This window comes from Procambarus clarkii, chromosome 41 (assembly GCF_040958095.1).
Source record: "Procambarus clarkii isolate CNS0578487 chromosome 41, FALCON_Pclarkii_2.0, whole genome shotgun sequence".
In the NCBI taxonomy this organism is placed as follows: Eukaryota; Metazoa; Arthropoda; class Malacostraca; order Decapoda; family Cambaridae; genus Procambarus; species Procambarus clarkii.
The window spans coordinates 7,125,323-7,147,064 of record NC_091190.1 but is presented as its reverse complement, the minus strand read 5'-3'; the positions used below and the strand labels follow the sequence as shown (position 1 = coordinate 7,147,064).

At 44.5% G+C, this 21,742-nt stretch overlaps 1 protein-coding gene across 1 annotated transcript in view; it reads left to right on the top strand.

Moving 5' to 3' along the window:
- Window positions 1-21,742, top strand: part of LOC138373274 (ionotropic receptor 93a-like) — a 398,668-nt gene that overhangs the window by 216,640 nt on the left and 160,286 nt on the right. Inside the window, exons 5-6 of the mRNA XM_069339316.1 lie at window positions 6,988-7,143; window positions 7,854-8,001. Coding sequence (XP_069195417.1) covers window positions 6,988-7,143; window positions 7,854-8,001 — 304 coding nt within the window. The remainder of the gene's footprint in view (window positions 1-6,987; window positions 7,144-7,853; window positions 8,002-21,742) is intronic.

The window sequence follows — 21,742 nt, the reverse complement described above, 5'->3', positions numbered from 1 at the left end:
ACGTCGATACAACTATATAAAACTACTATGAAAGAAATGTCCAACAACGACAACAACATCTCCAAGGTTTGCCAGAGCGCAAAACGTATGCAGCCAGGAACACCTGCTCAGACTCAAACCGCCAAACTACCCGTCTTGCTGCCGGCTCCTCTGATTGGTCGCCGGTCGGGCTGCAACTGCACTCCACCCCCCCATACTACTTGATGTCTGGGGCCGCCACGACCTCAGTCCTCAGAATATTCCGTGCTCTCACACAGTTAACATTTCTCCCTGCTAGACGTAAGCTTTGGCGTACGTGTACTGAGAGAGGTGATAGCTTAAAGCCAATATTCCAGCACCTTTCATTTACTTGTATATTGCACTTCTTGTTATTTTGCTCACTTGTCTTAACGTAACTTTTCATTGTGTCATTTAATTATTCTTATTATTTTGATTGATTGATTTTATTATACGAATTTGTTTGACCATGTTATTCATGTTTTATTTCTTTAACGTAATTAAAATTTCATTGTTAAAATTTACTTGTGTTTTGTGTGTCTTCTCCTTACCTTACCACAGACGAAGTTCCAGATTTTCTATTTTTTTTTAATACTATGTGACGAGGCCATACCCCTAGCTTTGAACAGCCGAACACCAACGCGTTACCGTCACAATATATATATATATATATATATATATATATATATATATATATATATATATATATATATATATATATATATATATATATACATATATATATATATATATATATTTTTTTTTTTTTTGGTACCACCTCTGGTGCCAATGTGGGGACCCATAGCCTCGGAGAAGAAAATAAAAAGTATTCAGAGGAGACCTTGTGGTCTCTCACTGAACACTAATATTATCTTCTCCTACCACCCCCATTCTTTTGTATGTACATATATATATTTACTTTATTTGAACTTTGTTACAAAAAAGGAGTTACATATGGGTTACAAAGATGGTTGTCATAGGTTGTCGAGTTCCTCCAGCTCCTCAGATGGCGGGCAGGAACCCTGGATGCAGTGTGCATTTCCCCTCTGTATCGCCACACTGAGGCGCTGGAAAAGAAAGCTTGCAGCTCTCGGGTCCCTTGTTGTTTCAATGAGCCTAGAACCCAGTTCCTTCAAAAAACTGGTAGCACTTTTACCCCAGGCGCCGAGCGTCTCAGAAGCAATGGGGACAAAATTGTAGTGGTGATCCAGTTCTCTATACTTACGGGATTTGGCTGCTTCCCTGTGGGTGGCAGCGCCACCTGGTTGTGCAACACTGAGGTTAATGTAGGTGTTAGCCAGGGTTGATACGCACGTGTAGTCCCATACCAACTGCTTGCCATTCTTCCAGGGGTTCACTGTGATACCATCTGGGCGACCAATAAGAGCATCAGAGTTACAGGGCGTTAGGTAACGGGGCTCTCTTTCAGCTGGGCATCCAGCTGTAGTGAGGCTCCTCTTGATGATGTCGTTAACTTCACTGTGCCTCGAGTGCCATCCCCCTGTGCTTTGGCAGAGTAGGCCATGGTGACCGTACCTGTCAGCCACCACCTCGCCGCAAATACACCTATATCTGGTGTGGATTGGGGCAGCAAGGCGGAGGGCCACAGCAATTCGGAGGGCGTGTGGTGTGAGACTCGTGCCAGTTGCCAACATTGGGGTTGCTAACAGGAAATCCCCTGCATGTGGTGCTGCTACTGCTGTGAGGCGAGCAATGTCGTGTTGTGTTGTTGCAGCACCCAGGCACTCTGCAGCAACTTGGTCTACAATGGGACCATCCCAGCTGGATTGCTTGTGGGATTTTGGGGATGGTGGTTGAGGTGATTGGCCTGCACGAGAGGCCCACTCTGTGGCACAGCGTGTAAAATTGGGATCATGTACACCTGCCAGCTGATGTAAGTGGGCAGGTAGAATTTCCTTCACAAGGTCGTCGGATGCTGATAAGGAGGACAGGAAGGCTGGAACAGCGATTTGCGTTGCTGTTCGAACTCCGAGGCCCCCAAGTCTTACGGGAAGAGAGGCTTGTTTCCACTGTAGGTCATCGAGAGAGAGGTTAAGGGCTTTTTCTAGCATTGATTTCAGTAACCGGTCATACTCACTTAGTTTTTGGCTACTGTAAGATGGTGAACACCTCAGAAAGTAGGTTAACCTGGGGAGGGACAGACATCTGGTGATGAGGTAGAGTGCATCATGAGCATCAATATCCTCAATCCTCCCATCCATCCTCTTAAGGTCGGCGATTTTCTTATCAATATATATATATATATATATATATATATATATATATATATATATATATATATATATATATATATATATATATATATATATATATTATTAAATATGACCGAAAAAGTAAGATTAATAATTCTAACACGAATTTTCTCAATCTTTCGTACATTACGCTTCACTGTTGGAGGTAAATCAAAAATCACTTCTCCAAAATTCATTTTTATTTCTAGTCTGACGCGACACGGGCGCGTTTCGTAAAACTTATTACATTTTCAAAGACTTCACAAATACACAACTGATTAGAACTTACGTATCTCTGATTTTATATCTACATTTGAGTGAGGTGGGAGGGGTGATGTGGCATTAACACAAGACAGAACAAGAGGGGATATTAATAGGGTATTAAAAGTATCAACACAAGACAGAACAGAAACAATGGGTATTGAATAGAAGTGTTTGTAGAAAGCCTATTGGTCCATATTTCTTGATGCTTCTATATTGGAGCGGAGTCTTGAGGTGGGTAGAATATAGTTGTGCAATAATTGGCTGTTGATTGCTGGTGTTGACTTCTTGATGTGTAGTGCCTCGCAAACGTCAAGCCGCCTGCTATCGCTGTATCTATCGATGATTTCTGTGTTGTTTACTAGGATTTCTCTGGCGATGGTTTGGTTATGGGAAGAGATTATATGTTCCTTAATGGAGCCCTGTTGCTTATGCATCGTTAAACGCCTAGAAAGAGATGTTGTTGTCTTGCCTATATACTGGGTTTTTTGGAGCTTACAGTCCCCAAGTGGGCATTTGAAGGCATAGACGACGTTAGTCTCTTTTAAAGCGTTCTGTTTTGTGTCTGGAGAGTTTCTCATGAGTAGGCTGGCCGTTTTTCTGGTTTTATAGTAAATCGTCAGTTGTATCCTCTGATTTTTGTCTGTAGGGATAACGTTTCTATTAACAATATCTTTCAGGACCCTTTCCTCCGTTTTATGAGCTGTGGAAAAGAAGTTCCTGTAAAATAGTCTAATAGGGGGTATAGGTGTTGTGTTAGTTGTCTCTTCAGAGGTTGCATGGCTTTTCAATTTCCTTCTTATGATGTCTTCGATGAAACCATTGGAGAAGCCGTTATTGACTAGGACCTGCCTTACCCTACAGAGTTCTTCGTCGACTTGCTTCCATTCTGAGCTGTGGCTGAGAGCACGGTCGACGTATGCGTTAACAACACTCCTCTTGTACCTGTCAGGGCAGTCGCTGTTGGCATTTAGGCACATTCCTATGTTTGTTTCCTTAGTGTAAACTGCAGTGTGGAAACCTCTGCCCTTTTCCATGACTGTTACATCTAGAAAAGGCAGCTTCCCATCCTTTTCCGTCTCGTAAGTGAAACGCAGCATGGAACTCTGCTCAAATGCCTCCTTCAGCTCCTGCAGATGTCTGACATCAGGTACCTGTGTAAAAATGTCGTCAACATACCTGCAGTATATGGCCGGTTTCAAGTTCATGTCGACTAAGACTTTTTGCTCGATGGTACCCATGTAGAAGTTTGCAAACAGGACACCTAGGGGAGAACCCATGGCGACCCCATCTACTTGCTTATACATGTGCCCATCCGGACTCAAGAAGGGTGCCTCTTTAGTACAAGCTTGGAGTAGTTTCCTCAGAATACATTCTGGCATGTCAAGAGGAGTACAGGCTGGATCACAATACACTCTGTCGGCTATCATTCCGATTGTCTCGTCCACAGGTACGTTGGTAAACAGCGATTCTACGTCCAACGAGGCTCTTATCCCTGTGGCCCGTGTGCCCCGCAGTAAGTCCACAAATTCCTTTGGAGACTTCAGGCTGAAGGCGCAAGGAACATAAGGAGTGAGCAGGCCGTTGAGTCGCTTCGCCAGTCTGTACGTGGGTGTGGGTATCTGGCTAATGATTGGCCGAAGTGGGTTTCCAGGCTTGTGCGTCTTGACATTTCCATACGCATATCCAGGTTTATATTCCCCAATGATCTTTGGCAGGTGGAGTCCGGATTTCTTGGCGTTCACAGTTTCGATCAGTTTGTTGACCTTTGCTTTTAATTCGGCTGTAGTGTCCTTCGTTACCCTTTGGAACTTAGTTTGGTCAGAGAGTATGATGTTCATTTTCGCCAGATATTCGTCTTTTTTAAGAATGACATATATTGGCGACTTGTCACCTCTCCTGACAACTATCTCCTTGTTCTCACGAAGGCTTTTAGCTGCCGCTTTAAGCTCGGGGGACAGTATGGTGCTTCTGTAGTTGCCTCGATTCTTTCCTCCTTCTGCAATAAGTTCTGCTTGTAAGGTATCTTTGGTAGTGACCTTCTTTTGTGTCTCGAGGTCGAATATGTCGTCCAACAGAATTTCCAACTCTACTTTCCGGGCCATTTCACTCGGTCTGGACATAACATGACAGTTTATGCCCAGATTTAGGAGAGTGACTTGGTCCTCAGTGAGGTTAATTCCTGCAAGGTTCAGGAAGCCATCTCTTGGTCGTGGAATTGCCATAGGTCCTCCATATAATGTTGTTAGTTTCTTGATAATCCTTGTTTCAGTGCTGAGGTGATGTTGGTCTGTGAGGATGTCGAGGTGTTGTTCAATGCGGGTACGGATACTATGGTCGATGTTGCTATTTCTCCACTCGTTTGTAGCATGAAGTAGTTGCGTTTTGTTGTCTTTGATTTCATTCTCTGCCTTGTATATCTGATCACGAATCAGATCCTGGCGATATTTTATCGTGAAGGCTTGATTCCTTGCTGCTGGGTCGTGCACTTTAATATTAGTATATTTTGGTAGCAGTCTTTCCTGTAGACATATATTATTAAATATGACCGAAAAAGTAAGATTAATAATTCTAACACGAATTTTCTCAATCTTTCGTACATTACGCTTCACTGTTGGAGGTAAATAAAAAATCACTTCTCCAAAATTCATTTTTATTTCTAGTCTGATGCGACACGGGCGCGTTTCGTAAAACTTATTACATTTTCAAAGACTTCACAAATACACAACTGATTAGAACTTATGTATCTCTGATTTTATATCTACATTTGAGTGAGGTGGGAGGGGTGATGTGGCATTAACACAAGACAGAACAAGAGGGGATATTAATAGGGTATTAAAAGTATCAACACAAGACAGAACAGAAACAAAGGGTATTGAATAGAAGTGTTTGTAGAAAGCCTATTGGTCCATATTTCTTGATGCTTCTATATTGGAGCGGAGTCTTGAGGTGGGTAGAATATAGTTGTGCAATAATTGGCTGTTGATTGCTGGTGTTGACTTCTTGATGTGTAGTGCCTCGCAAACGCCTTCAAATGCCCACTTGGGGACTGTAAGCTCCAAAAAACCCAGTATATAGGCAAGACAACAACATCTCTTTCTAGGCGTTTAACGATGCATAAGCAACAGGGCTCCATTAAGGAACATATAATCTCTTCCCATAACCAAACCATCGCCAGAGAAATCCTAGTAAACAACACAGAAATCATCGATAGATACAGCGATAGCAGGCGGCTTGACGTTTGCGAGGCACTACACATCAAGAAGTCAACACCAGCAATCAACAGCCAATTATTGCACAACTATATTCTACCCACCTCAAGACTCCGCTCCAATATAGAAGCATCAAGAAATATGGACCAATAGGCTTTCTACAAACACTTCTATTCAATACCCATTGTTTCTGTTCTGTCTTGTGTTGATACTTTTAATACCCTATTAATATCCCCTCTTGTTCTGTCTTGTGTTAATGCCACATCACCCCTCCCACCTCACTCAAATGTAGATATAAAATCAGAGATACGTAAGTTCTAATCAGTTGTGTATTTGTGAAGTCTTTGAAAATGTAATAAGTTTTACGAAACGCGCCCGTGTCGCGTCAGACTAGAAATAAAAATGAATTTTGGAGAAGTGATTTTTGATTTACCTCCAACAGTGAAGCGTAATGTACGAAAGATTGAGAAAATTCGTGTTAGAATTATTAATCTTACTTTTTCGGTCATATTTAATAATATATGTCTACAGGAAAGACTGCTACCAAAATATACTAATATATATATATATATATATATATATATATATATATATATATATATATATATATATATATATATATATATATATATATATATATATATATATATATATATATATATATATATATATATATATATATATATATATGTATATATGTGTGTGTGTGTTTGTGTGTGTGTGTACTCACCTATTTGTGCTTGCAGGATCGAGCATTGACTCTTGGATCCCGCCTTTCCAGCTATCGGTTGTTTACAGCAATGACTCCTGTCCCATTTTCCTATCATACCTAGTTTTAAAAGTATGAATAGTATTTGCTTCCACAACCTGTTCCCCAAGTGCATTCCATTTTTCCACTACTCTCACGCTAAAAGAAAACTTACTAACATCTCTGTGACTCATCTGAGTTTCCAGTTTCCACCCATGTCCCCTCGTTCTGTTATTATTACGTGTGAACATTTCATCTATTTCCACTTTGTCAATTCCTCTGAGTATTTTATATGTCCCTATCATATCTCCTCTCTCCCTTCTTTTCTCTAGTGTCGTAAGGTTCAGTTCCTGCAGACGCTCTTCATATCCCATCCCAAATGTGTATATCCCATGTCATCATATCCCATGTACCCATGTACATCCCATGTCTTCGTATCCCATGTGTGTGTGTGTGTGTGCGCGCGCACATGTTACCTGACAAGTGTTGTTTTCCTGGTGTGTGGCGGCAGGCGGAGGGAGGAGAGGCGGGGCAGTACGAAGTGCTGGCCAGCCTCATGTACCAGCAGACGAGGCTAGTGCGGGTGTTCACTTGGCGTCCTGGCAGCAGCTCGACGCTCACACTCAACCTCTTCCCGGATAAGGTCTCCAACCTTCACGGCGCTCTCCTTAATGTAAGCCACACACACACAAACACTTTGTGTGCCGGAGCCTTGGTACAGTTATGGCTCAAGTATTACTACTTCTAGGCAAGAGAAAAGGATGTGTGTGATTTGGTTGGCTCCTGATCTGAATATCACTGTTTTATATCATGATAATGAGTTTTTAGACGTTTATTTAAAGCTTAATTATTTATGGAAAAGTTTTTGCTAATGTTGTTCGAAAATATTTGTAATCAGTGTAGGTTATAATTCTATGTTATAACGTCTGTGGGAGGACAATACCATTACTAATTATCACCTAATGTTGTTAATGAGTAAAGTTTATTCCTATTGATGCATATAATTAGGCTCATAAAATATATGGGTCTCTAGGAGCAGCGTTCATATGAGCTGAGGTAGGGATACACGCTCTCGCTTGCAGGTTAACTTAATACGTCATCTGACAGCCCCTATGAATTCTATTTTTAGTTTAAAAAAAAGATGGTAATGAGAGTGGGAGTAAAGTAGGATAGATAGATGGGTAGGAGGGTGAGGAGAGCCCTGAGAGAGGAAGCACGTAATGACGCAGGTGCTAAACTGGAGTGAAGTTTAAATAGAGGCTGCAGCGTATTGGATCCAGAGCTGCTCATCGTTCTCCGGATTCTTGTTGATATCTATAAATATTATTTAAACTTTCGTTTCAGTTAAATTTGTTTTAGAAAGATTTTTGTGCACTGTGACAGGTGATCACGTTTGAGTTTCCTCCAAGCGTCATGTACCAGCGGTCAAGGAATGGAACCCTGCTCCGCCGCTACGGCCCCGACATGGACGTTGTCGCCACTCTCGCGCACGTCTTCAACTTCACCACTAACATCCTGGAACCTCCAGCAGGTAGGTGACAACTGGATGTCGGAGAGAGCCTACACTAGGTAGGTGACGCACCCGACTGTTTATGAAGAGAACCTACCGCATTAGGTGACACACTTTATTCAGTGATTACCAATCAATGACTACTGGAAAGTGAGGTTTAGGTGTTTAAGCCCCGCCTACTAGCCCTGTTGCACCTGTTGCGTTATAGCATAACTACTCTGGTATTCAAATTCCTTCTCGAATACGATCTTGAATTTGAAGATAGAGGAGGCTTTCTGTGGATGTTGATCATAAGTTAACATCACAAGTATTTCTTTATAATTATACATATATATATATATATATATATATATATATATATATATATATATATATATATATATATATATATATATATATATATATATATATATATATATGTACATATATACATATATATATATAACTGAAAACTCCCACCCCAGAAGTGACTCGAACCCATACTCCCAGGAGCAACGCAACTGGTATGTACAAGACGCGTTAATCCACTTGACCATCACGACCGGACATAATGAGGTGATAGCCGAGGCCATTTGAACCACCCTACCGCCGGCACTCGGATAGTAATCTTGGGCATAGCATTTTACCAAATCACCTCATTCTTTGGGGCACACGTGAGGAACACAACCTCAACACAACAACCTTTTGTGTTCCTCACGTGTGCCCCAAAGAATGAGGTGATTTGGTAAAATGCTATGCCCAAGATTACTATCCGAGTGCCGGCGGTGGGGTGGTTCAAATAGCCTCGGCTATCACCTCATTATGTCCGGTCGTGATGGTCAAGTGGATTAAGGCGTCTTGTACATACCAGTTGCGTTGCTCCTGGGAGTATGGGTTCGAGTCACTTCTGGGGGTGTGAGTTTTTAGTTGCATATTGTCCTGGGGACCATTCAGGCTTGTTCGCATATATATATATATATATATATATATATATATATATATATATATATATATATATATATATATATATATATATATATTTCTTATATATATATATATATATATATATTAGTATATTTTGGTAGCAGTCTTTCTTGTAAACATATGTTGTTAAATATGACCGAAAAAGTAAGATTAGTAATTCTAATACGAATTTTCTCAATATTTCTTATGTTTCTTTTTACTGTCGATGGTAATTGAAAAATCAATTCTCCAAAATTCATTTTTATTTCTAGTCTGACGCAACGCTTGAACGTGTTTCGTAACAACTTATTACATTTTCAAAGACTTTAGTTTACACACACACAACTATAACCTGCAAACACTAAACAGAGTTTTACTATTTTATCATTTAAACATCTCTTATCTTATATACTCGCATTTGGGTGAGGTGATATGTTACAACAGTTTTGGATGAGGTGAACAAAACTTTCAACACAAGACAGAGCAAACTTTCAACACAAGACAGAACACGGTGCATTGGATATAAATTGGATAAATTAAAGGGAAGAATGGAAGTAACTGCAAAGGCCCTATTGGCCCATATTTCTTGATGCTTCTATATTGGTGCGGAGTCTTGAGGTGGGTAGAATATAGTTGTGCATTAATTGGCTGTTGATTGCTGGTGTTGACTTCTTGATGTGTAGTGCCTCACAGATGTCAAGCCGCCTGCTATCGCTGTGTCTATCGATGATTTCTGTGTTGTTTGTTAAGACTTCTCTGGTGATGGTCTGGTTGGGGGAAGAAATTATATGTTCCTTAATGGAGCCCTGTTGCTTATGCATCGTTAATCGCCTGGAAAGAGATGTTGTTGTCTTGCCTATATTCTGAGTTCTTTGAGGCTTACAGTCCCCAAGTGGGCATTTGAAGGCATAGACGACGTTGGTCTCTTTTAAAGAGTTCTGCTTTGTGTCTGGAGAGTTTCTCATGAGTAGGTTGGCCGTTTTTTTGGTTTTATAGTAAATCGTCAATTGTATCTTCTGATTTTTGTCTGTAGGGATAACGTTCCTATTAACAATATCTTTCAGGACCCTTTCCTCCGTTTTATGAGCTGTGGAAAAGAAGTTCCTGTAAAATAGTCTAATAGGAGGTACAGGTGTTGTGTTAGTTGTCTCTTCAACTAACTTCAACTAATGAAGTCACTGCCTTCATTTTTCTGTCAGTCAGAAAATTTTTCGTCCATGTTAGAAGCTTACCTGTCACCCCTCCAATATTTTCCAGTTTCCAGAACAACCTCTTATGTGGAACTCTGTCGAGAGCCTTTTTTAGGTCCAAATAGATGTAGTCCACCCAACCCAACCATCTCCTTCCTGTAATATCTCAGTTGCTCGATCATAGAAACTAAGTAAATTCAATACACAGGATCTTCCAGATCGAAAACCATTCTGTCTGTCTGATATTATATCATTTCTCTCCAGGTGTTCTACCCATTTAGTTTTAATTATTTTTTCCAATATTTTGACTATTACACTTATCAATAATACCGGTCTATAATTAAGGGGGTCTTTCCTGCTTCCACTTTTGTAGATTGGAACTATGTTAGCCTTTTTCCACACATCAGCTACAACTCCTGTAAACAGGGATGCCTGAAAAATCCGTTGAAGTGGAATGCTGAGCTCAGGTGCACATTCTCTCAGATCCCACGGTGAAACTCCATCTGGACCAACTGCTTTGTTCTTATTTAGCTCCTTGAGCATTTTTTCCACTTCGTCTCTAGACACCTCTTTGCGTTCCAGGATGAGGTCTACAAATTTACAGGTCCAAAAATCTTCTGTTTTAGCTTCATATGCTTCCCAGTCGATGGATTTCAAGTTGAAGTCGCCGACTATCAACAGTCGTGAACTATCGTTATCCGCTTTCGCTATGATCTCTCTCATTATTGTTATAATTAAGACCTTCTCGTTTACTATCTAGCTCCTCCTTTGACCATGTGCTGCTTGGCCGTGGACTATATGCATTTATGATCATTAGTTTATCATCCTCATGGCAGATCTCTAGTGCTATTATGTCAACTTCTTGAGGATTGGCAGTCATTATTTCCTTCACTTTTAGGTGTTTTTCCACCAGCACAGCAACGCCACCACATTTCCTAATTTTTCTGTCCGTCACCAAATTGAGTAGCCCCTTGGGAATATGACCTCATTTAAAATAACAACTTCAAGTTTTGTCTCCGTGAGTGCAACAATGTCTGGTGTCTGTAGCTGTATTACATCACTTAACTCCAGTATCTTCGATCTTACTCCATCTATGTTGGTGTATGCAATCTTCAGGAACTTGTTCCTCCTCTTCTTATTTTTCACTCCCTCTTTCTCTAATGATTTTGTTGGTTTGCCTTTATGTACCACTTTACTGGTCTGCCTACCCTTTATCACTTTGAAGAAAAAAAATTGTTTTCTTCTTCATTCCTGCTCTCATTTAAACGTTTTTCCTCGGCGAGGTTCAGTTTCAGCTTCTCTCTATCTTCTTTTGAAAGATCTCGTCTTAACGACCACACTTTCCCATCCTCATCACTTTGTAATTTTCTAGCATTCCTTAGTACTTCTTCCATCTGTTTGGTACCATTTAGGGCGATCCTCAAAGGTCGATCTTTCCCTTTTACATATATGCCTATTCTCCTGTCGTCGCAGACATTCTCTATGGTTGTAAGACCTTCCACGAGGCCAACAATTTTATCTACTACTTTTGCTTCTTCTACAGCTCTTTCTGACCTAGATGTTATCTCCTTTTCTTTGCAGCCAAAAATTATCAGGGACTTACTCCGATCAACTGTGTTTTGCACCAACTTCGGATTAGATGCCAATTATTTTCCCACTTCCAGCCTAATGTTTGTTTTATCTTGGTTGCTGCAGTGTTTGACTTCCTTTACTGCTTCTTCCATTTTTTCCTTCTCCTTGGCCACTTGTGCATAGGCGAGTTGCATATTTTTCTTGCACTGTTCTATTCCCTCTGTAACTTCCTCCATCTGTGCTGACAAAAGCTGTTTCTCCTGTTGAATTTCCTTACCTAACCTATTGTAGTCATTTATGTTTAAATTTACTTTAACTTCTTCCAAAGCTATTTTTAAGAGTTTATTTTCTTCTTCCATGGCTTTGCAATTTGTTTCCAATTGATTCTTATCCTTGCACAAGTCTTTCACTAAACTCTCAAGACATACAACTTTGCTATTTAAATGGTCATTACTTTCTTTCAATTTACTTATTATTTCTACATGAGAAATAATACTATAGTATCTATTTTACTATACACTATAGTATCTAATTTTACCAACTTGTTGTATAGACTGGCTATATCAATGATTTATTCATTGAATCCAGCAAAATCAAGCTCTGTTTTGTATTTCCCCTTGCCAGTGGCCATCTTGAATGTTTTTCTCTGCACTGGAAACACTAGGGCAACTTTTTCTCATCCAATTTTTCACTTCCCTTAGCACTCCTGTTATCTCATCTATTTTTCAAAAGCACTATACCTTTATGTTCTCTGGGACACCACTCACTATCATCATCTTGTACTACTCATATGCTTAGGAGTGTTGAAATATGCTGGAGCTCCTCTTGTCTGCCTCTTGGGATTTTTTTTTGCAGGGATATTCCTGCGCGGGCCGTAAGCCTCTGGCTGGCCCACTAAGTGTTGCTTGTTTCTGTTATACTTGGGCGGAGTATGAGTATTTATTACTCGTATGGTCGCTTCAGTAAGATTTTGCCATATGTGTTTAACAACTTCTGCTCTGTTGAATCTAAATTGAAATCTTAATGGGTTTGTAACTGTGCACTGCGTTAGATAATGTTCCAGTGGTCTGTCGGGCATTTTTCCATTGTTGACATTTCCTCTCATCTCCTGGAACCTGTAAGCCTATTTCCCATGCACATGGGTATCCAAGCCTGATGCGATGTAAGTGCACTTCTGTTGCTCTACTGCTCCCTTTCATCAAACTAAGTGGTTCGTAGTTGGTTGAATTCTTGTACCAACCCGCAGATCCTGATGTTGCAACTGCTGTGTTGTGGTCACTGTACATCTTTTGCATTGCTCTGTTTCTAATTACTTTCTTAATCTGTGATAGACTCTGTGGTATGTAAATGTCTACATTTCTTCTCTTGGTTGCCTCTTGGGAAAGAACTTGGGATAAGACTTCAACACCAGACGACAACAATAGTGTGGTGTAGTAAGGTGGTGAAGTAGCTTGATGTAGTGGTGTGGTGCAGTGGCATGGTGTGGTGTAGTAGCCTGGTGTAGATTCGTGGTGTAGTAGCCTGGTGTAGATTCGTGGTGTAGTAGCCTGGTGTAGTGGTGTGGTGTACTGGCATGGTGTAATGGCATGGTGTAGTAGCGTGGTGTAGTAGCTTAGTGTAGTAGTCTGGTATAGTGACGTAGTGTAGTAGCCTGGAGTAGTGGCGTGGTGTAGTGGAGTGGTGTAGTAGCCTGGTGTAGTGGCGTGGTGTAGTAGCTTAGTGTAGTAGCCTGGTGTAGTAGTCTGGTATAGTGACGTAGTGTAGTAGCCTGGAGTAGTGGCATGTAGTAGCCTGGTGTTGTGGTGTAGTGGAGTGGTGTAGTAGCCTGGTGTAGTGGTATGGTGTAGTGGCGTGGTGTAGTGGTATGGTGTAGTGGCGTGGCGTAGTGGTATGGTGTAGTGGCGTGGTGTTGCGGTGTGTAGTAGCCTGGTGTAGTTGTCTGGTGGTGTGGTGTAGTGGAGTGGTGTAGTAGCCTGGTGTAGTTGTCTGGTGTAGTGGTGTGCTGTAGTGGAGTTTCGTGGTGTAGTTGCCTGGTGTAGTGTCACGACCCTTGAGACTAAATAATGTTCTTCTCCCCACAGTGTAAAGAATAAATAAAAATCTGTCATGCCAATAGGTGTCTAGGGGTATAATTAATCACTGTATAAAAACGGGAGAACAATATATTTTGCTAAGGGTGACAACTTAACAACCATTAAATAAATAGTAGCCAGAAATATTTATCAGCATGTAATACTATAGAACGCAAGTAATTATTTGAGACCTGAGCACTATCACCAGAATATGGAGTAAGCCATAAATACACTAAAATCGTCTATCCAGATAAAGTAATATTTATATGGGCTTAAAATAACAAAAACCAAGAGCTTAGCTTAAACACAACTGCACTCGACCGCAGCCGCCACTCTACTGCCCAGGACGTGGTCCGCAGGCCCAACGTCGACTAACCGTCTACCCAAACACCAATTAACGTTCGCATGAACCTTGTGAACATTCTATTTACAAAGGTCAGCCCTAAACTCCAACATTATTAACTAAGAGTTGTAATTACTGGTCTCACATTCCTGGAAATATTACGGCTACCAAATATGGGAATAAATAAATATAAAACTATAGGCAATTGATTTACCAACAATCGCCCTGGCCGTTCCCAAATATTGTCAACCGCCCACACGGCTAATTTCACGTGACATCCACTACCAAAACAAACCTTACACACACTACCCAGCTATCTATGTTATAAATATATAATGTATATAAATCTATATACACAAATCTTATACAACCGACAGCAATATTTACGTAGAGAAAACAATAACATAATACGAGGTTCGGGAGAATTGGCAGAATCGTAATAAGATTCGTGACATGTAGTAGCCTGGTGTTGCGGTGTGGTGTAGTAGCCTGGTGTAGAAGCCTGGTGTAGTGGCATGGTGTAGTGACATGGTGTAGTGTAGTGGCGTGGTGTAGAGGCGTGGTGCAGTGGCGTGGTACAGTGGCGTAGTGTAGTGTAGTGGTGTGGTGTAGTAACCTGGTGAAAGTACCGTGGTGTAGTAGCCTGGAATAGTAGTGTGGTGTAGTAGCGCGGTGTAGTTGCCTGGTGTAGTACCGTGGTGTAATAGCCTGGTGTTGTGGCATGGTGTAGTAGCGTGGTGTAGTAGCCTGGTGTTGTGGCATGGTGTAGTAGCGTGGTGTAGTAGCCTGGTGTAGTAGCCTGGTGTAGTGGTGTGGTTTAGTAGCCTGGAATAGTGGCGTGGTGTAGTAGCCTGGTGTAGTTGCATGGTGTAATAGCTTGGTGTAGTGGCATGGTGTAGTAGCGTGGTGTAGTGGCGTGGTGTAGTAGCGTGGTGTAGTTGCATGGTGTAGTAAGGTGGTGTAGTAGCCTGGTGTAGTGGCGTGGTGTAGTGGCATGGTGTAGTTGCATGGTGTAGTAGCCTGGTGTAGTAGCTTGGTGTAGTGGCATGGTGTAGTTGCATGGTGTAGTAGCCTGGTGTAGTGGCGTGGTGTAGTGGCGTGGTGTAGTTGCATGGTGTAGTAGCCTGGTGTAGTGGCGTGGTGTAGTGGCGTGGTGTAGTGGCATGGTGTAGTAGCTTGGTGTAGTAGCCTGGTGTAGTGGCGTGGTATAGTGGCATAATGTATAACCTGGTGTAGTAGCATGGAGTAGTACTGTGGAGTAGTAGCCTGGTGAAGTGGCGTGGTGTAGTGGCGTGGTATGGTGATGTGGTTTAGTAGCCTGGTGTAGTATCATGGTGTAGTAATCTGGTGTGGTGGTGTGATGTAGTAGCCTGGTGTAGTGGCGTGGTGTAGTGGCATGGTGTAGTAGCCTGGAATAGTTGCGTTGTGTAGTAACCTGGTGTAGTACCATAGTGTAGTAGCCTGGTGTAGTGGCGTGGTTTAGTGGCATGGTGTAGTGTAGTGGAGTAGTGTAGTGGAGTAGTGTAGTGGCGTGCTGCAGTTACGTGGTGTTGTGGTGTGGTGTAGTGTAGTGGCGTGGTGTAGTAGTCTGGTGTTGTGGCGTTGTGTTGTAGCCTGGAGTAGTAACCAGGTGTAGCGGCATGGTTTAGTAGCCTGGTGTACTCACCTAGATGTACTCACCTAGTTGTGTTTGCGGGGGTTGAGCTCTGGCTCTTTGGTCCCGCCTCTGAACCGTCAATCAACAGGTGTACAGATTCCTGAGCCTATTGGGCTCTATCATATCTACACTTGAAACTGTGTATGGAGTCAGCCTCCACCACATCACCTCCTAATGCATTCCATTTGTCAACCACTCTGACACTAAAAAAGTTCATTCTAATATCTCTGTGGCTCATTTGGGCACTCAGTTTCCACCTGTGTCCCGTAGTGCGTTTGCTCCTTGTGTTAAATAGCCTGTCTTTATCTAGCCTATCAATTCCTTTGAGAATCTTGAATGTGGTGATCATGTCCCCCCTAACTCTTCTGTCTTCCAGCGAAGTGAGGTTTAATTCCCGTCGTTTCTCCTCGTAGCTCATACCTCTCAGCTCGGTTACTAGTCTGGTGGCAAACCTTTGAACCTTTTCCAGTTTAGTCTTATCCTTGACTAGATATGGTGTAGTAGCCTGTTGAAGTGGAATGGTGTAGTAGCTTGGTATAGTGGCGTGGTGTAGTAGCTTGGTATAGTGGCGTGGTGTAGTAGCGTGGTGTAGTGGCGTGTAGTAGCCTGGAATAGTGGCGTGGTGTAGTAGCCTGGTGTAGTACCATGGTGTAGTACCATGGTGTAGTAGCCTGGTGTAGTACCATGGTGTAGTAGCCTGGTGTAGTACCATGGTGTAGTAGCCTGGTGTAGTACCATGGTGTAGTAGCCTGGTGTAGTACCATGGTGTAGTAGCCTGGTGTAGTGGTGTGGAGTGGTCGCATGGTGTAATGTAGTGGTGTAGTGTAGTGGCGTTGTGCAGTGGCATGGTGCAGTGGCATTGTGCAGAGGCGTGGCATAATGGCGTGGTGTAGGGTAGTGGCGTGGTGTAGTAGCCTTTTGTAGTAGAATGGTGTGGTAGCCTGGTGTTGTGGCGTGGTGTAGTAGCCTGGTGTAGTGGCATGGTGTAGTATCCTGGTGTAGTAGCCTGGTGTAGTGGCATGGTGTAGTAGCCTAGTGTAGTGCATTGGTGTAGTGGCATGGTATAGTGGCGTGGTGTAGTGGCATGGTGTAGTGGCGTGGTGTAGAAGCCTGGTGTAGTAGTCTGGTGTAGAGGTGTGGTGTAGTACCGTGGTGTGTACGGGCGTGTAATGGGGTGTGGGGGCGTGTAGTGGTGTGTAGTGGCGTGTAGGGATGTGTAGTTGCGTGTAGGGGCGTGTAGAGGCGTGTAAGGGCGTGTAGTGGCTTGTAGGGGCGTGTAGTAGCATGTAGGGAGCATGTAGGGTTGTGTAGGGACATGTAGGGTTGTGTAGCGGCGTGTATGGGCGTGTGTGGGGCGTGTAGTGGCGTATAGAGGGCGTGTGTGGGGCGTGTAGTGGCGTGTAGGGGCGTGTAGTGGCGTGTAGGGGCGTGTAGTGGCGTGTAGGGGCGTGTAGTGGCGTGTAGGGGCGTGCAGGGTTGTGTAGGTGCGTGTAGGGTTGTGTAGGGGCGTGTAGTGGAGTGTAAGGGCGTGTAGTGGTGTGTAGTGGCATGTAGGCGCGTGTAGTGGCGTGTGTTGGCGTGCGTTGGTGTTGAGTTGTGGCGTGTAGGGGTGTGTAGGGGTATGTAGGGGCGTGTGTTGGCGTGTGTTGGTGTGGTGTTGTGGTGTGTAGGGGTAAGTAGGGGCATGTAGTGGCATGCAGGGTTGTGTAGTGGCGTGTCGGGGCGTGTTTGGGGCGTGTAGTGGCGTGCAGGTTTGTGTAGGGGCGTATAGAGGCGTATAGTGGCATGTACTGTCGTATAAGGGTGTGTAGTGGCATGCAGGGGCATGTAGTAGCGTGTTGGGGCGTGTGTTGGCGTGCGTTGGTGTGGTGTTGTGGCGTGTCGGAGTGAGAAAAGGCGTGTAAGGGCGTGTTGTGGCGCGTAGTGGCATGCAGGGCTGTATAGTGGCGTGTTGTGGCGTGTAGGGGCATGTAGTGGCCTGTAGTGGCGTGTAGGGGATTGGAGTGGAGTGTAGGTGCGTGTAGTTGCGTGCAGGGGTGTGTGTGGGGCGTGTAATGGCGTGCAGGGGCGTGTAGTGACATGTAGGGTTGTGTACGGGCGTGTAGGGGTTGTACAGAGGCGTGTGTTGGCGTGCACTGGCGTGGTGTTGTGGTGTGTAGGGGTGAGTAGGATCATGTAGCGGCGAGCAGGGATGTGTAGTGGCGTGTAGGGGTGTGTGTGGGGCGTGTAGTGGCGTGCAGGGTTGTGTAGTGGCGTATAGTGGCGTGCAGGGTTGTGTAGTGGCGTGTAGGGGTATGTAGGGGCATGTAGGGGCGAGTAGGGGCGTGTAGTTGTGTGCAGGGTTGTGTAGTGGCGTGTAGGGGCGTGTGTTGGCGTGCGATGACGTGGTGTTGTGGCGTGTAGGGGTGTGTAGCGGCGTGTAGTAGGGTGCAGGATTGTGTGGTGGAGTGTAGGTGCGTGTGAAGGGCGTGTAGTGAAGTGCAGATGCGTGTAGTGGCGTTTAGGAGCGTTTAGGGGCGTGTAGTGTCGTGTAGGGGCGTGTAGTAGCATGTAGGGTCATGTAGGGTTGTGTAGTGGCGTGTCGGGGCGTGTGTGGGGCGTGTAGTGGCGTGTAGGGGCGTGTAGTGGCATGTAGGGGCGTGTAGGGTTGTGTATGGGCGTGTATGGTTGTGTAGGGGCGTGTTGTGAGGTGTAAGGGCGTGTAGTGGCGTGTAGCGGCGTGTAGTGGCGTGTAAGGACGTGTGTTGGCGTCCGTTGGCGTTGTGTTGTTGCGTGTAGGGGCGTGTAAGGGCGTGCAGTGGCGTGTAGGGGCATGTAGTGTCGTGCAAGGTTGTGTAGTGGCGTGTAGGGGCATATAGAGGCGTCTTGGGGCGTGTGTTGGTGTGCGTTGGTGTGGTGTTGTGGCGTGTAGGGGCGTGTAAGGGCGTGCAGTGGCGTGTAGGTGTGTGTAGGGGCGTGTAGGGGCCTGTAGGGATGTGTAGTGTCGTGTAGTGGCGTGTAGGGTCGTGTAGGGTCGTGTAGGGGCGTGTAAAGGCGTGTAGTTGCGTGTAGTGGCGTGTAGTGGCGGGTAGTGGCTTTCAGGGCCGAGTAAGGGCGTGTTGGGGCGTGTAAAAGCGTGTAGTGGCGGGCGTGTAGGGGCGTGTAGTGGCGTGTAAGGGGCGAGTAGGATTGTGTAGGGACGAATAGGGTTGTGTAGGGGCGTGTAGTGGAGTTTAGGTGCGTGTAGGGGTGTGTATGGGATGCGTTGTGGCGTGCATGGTTGTATAGTGGCGTGTTGTGGTGAGTAGTGGCGTGTTGGGGCGTGTAGAGGCGTGTAGGGGCATGTGTTGGCGTACGTTGGCGTGGTATTGTGGCGTGTAGTTGCGTGCAGGGCGTGTAGTGGTGTGTAAGGGCGTGTAGGGGCGTGTAGTGGCGTGTAGTGGCATATAGGGGCGTGTAGGGGCGTGTAGTGGCGTGTAGTAGAGTGCAGGTGGGTGTAGTGGCGTGTAGGGGCGTATAGTGATGTGTAGAGGCGTATAGGGGCGTGTAAGGGCGAGTAGGGGCGTGTAGTGGCGTGTAGGGGCATGTAGGGGCGTGTAGGGTTGTGTGGGGGCGTGTAGGGGCGTGTAGTGGAGTGTAGGTGCGTGTAGTGGAATGTAGGGGTGTGTAGGGGGCGCTTAGAGACGTGCAGGGTTTTATAGTGGCGTGCAGGGGCGTGTAGTGGCGTCTAGGGGCTTGTACGGGCGTGTAGTGGCATGAATGAGCCTGTAGGGGCGTTTTGTGGCGTGTAATGGAGTAAACGTGCGTGTAGTGGCGTGTCTAGGGTTGTGTAGGGGCATGTAGGGTTGTGTAAAGGCGTGTAGGGGCGTGTGTGTGGCGTGTAGGGGCGTGTGTGTGTCGTGTAGTGGCGTGTAGGGGCGTGTAGTGGCGTGTAGGGGCATGTAGGGTTGTGTAAAGGCGTGTAGGGTTGTGTTGTAGCATGTAGGGGCATGTGTAGGGCGTGTAGTGGCATGTAGGGGCGTGTGTGTGTGGTGTCGGGGAACGCGAGGTAAATAACAGTATACAAGATATCCTAAGTACTTTATCCTGGCAAGGTCGCCAATGTCGGGGAATATGTCCTGTAAGGGGCGAGTAACTGTGTACACAACATCTTTATCCCGGACACCTGGCAAGATCGCCAATGTCGGGGTTTACCTTAGTTGTAAGTATAAGTATATGTATAAGTAACCGTTCTTGATATCCTGTCAACGGTCGCCAACGTCGGGGTGTCTCTCTCTCTACTTGGACACCACCCAGTAGTATTAGCGATAACTGTTACTCACCGTAGCCCTGCGGGTCTTCACTCAATCCTTGCGGCGCCACTGTTCGCCAGGAGAGTATCCCAGTCGATCCCCAGCCAGCCTTATAGCCAAAGATGAGTGGGAACACAGTTTGCTCTCTCCCAACCGTGTGCCAGCCCCGACAAGGGCTCTAATACTAACTGCAAGGTCGCCAACTGGTGTTTCCCGTGTCCAGTAACACGTCAGTGGTATTGTGGAATTGTGGTAACAGTGGCAGAGAGCTCACTCATTAAATCTGGTCATAGGCAGGTATATGTCTCTAATACTCTCACTCTTTGGAACTGTTCTATAGCAACAAGATATATGGAGGGATAATACAAACGCAAAGGTATTTTGTACTTTACTTAAAAACTTCAAGGTATTATATCCATGTCAACAACGAAACATCAAGTACAATGCAGAAAGTCACTCTCTCTTCATAAAACCGGGGCTCGTCTTGAGGGTAACATTCCCCCTCCTGTCAATGTCAGCTGGGCGACCCCCATCACCGTGCGAATGCTTAGTACTTGTTTCTTTGGCGTGAAGCGCCTGATTCTTTAAATTCGCATGGAACACTATGTAATCAACACAATATGTTCTATAATGGCAATAGAACGCAATGAATCACCACACTGATCTCAAGTTCAATAACTCATTTCTACAGCACTGAACATAATATTTCACTATAATGGCGTTACACTGTACTTAATGATAATAAATGCAATCAGTTACGGTACTGACCTTAGATTCAGTAATTCCTTTCGCAGGCGATAATACAATTAATCACTGCGCACTTGGAAATGTTATTCATCATACCAACATATACATATATAGAGATAAATTCATCAATATCAATAATAATAAGATAAATACTGGGCACACAGCCTAACACCAATAACTGGTACACTTATATATATATCCTCTGACATAAGTTATCATATTAATGTCACATGAAAGAAATCATCAACGACACAGTAAATTCGTCAATAATTCCATGTGCCTGCACACACTACATATATAAATATCGTGAGAGCTTTGTACAGCCTCACTTTGCACAACTGTGCCTTACTGTGACATAGACATAGGTGAGCCTTTCTCACGACATGAAAGATACTCTGACTAAATATATAGCTGACTAAAGGGGAACTGGGAGGGAAACTAGAATCACCTACTTCCACCTCACTGATGTGGACTCGCCCTCCAGTGAGAGTTGAATTGCTGCTCCTGGTCCCGGCTCTCGCCTCGTTGTAGGGAACACCCCCCCACACACACCGATGCGTTCTCCAGGAACTCAATCAACGTCCCACAATAAACGCATCGTCTCCATGCTCTGGTCTCCGCAGGTCCGTGCTCCTCCACCCACGTCTTGCAGGGTTGGAGTCGGTCTCCCGGCCGTCGACTTCTCACAACTACGGCTGCCAACCTACTTCTCGGCTGCAGTCGTCCTAATTCCCAATTAGTTTTCTTCTCCCACTGCTTCCCGGTGGACTTGCTCAGCCGCTACGTCGTCACAAAAGGGGTGAACTGCCTCAGACGTCACATACGTCACGGTACAGACTTCACTTCTTCTTCTTGCAAAGCACCTGTCCCTGGAGCACTTGCTGCTCAATATTCCGTCGATTCCCTCTTCAGTCCAACACCTGAACGAAGGAAGACCTCACAGAGTACTTGCAGACTACTGGTGAGCC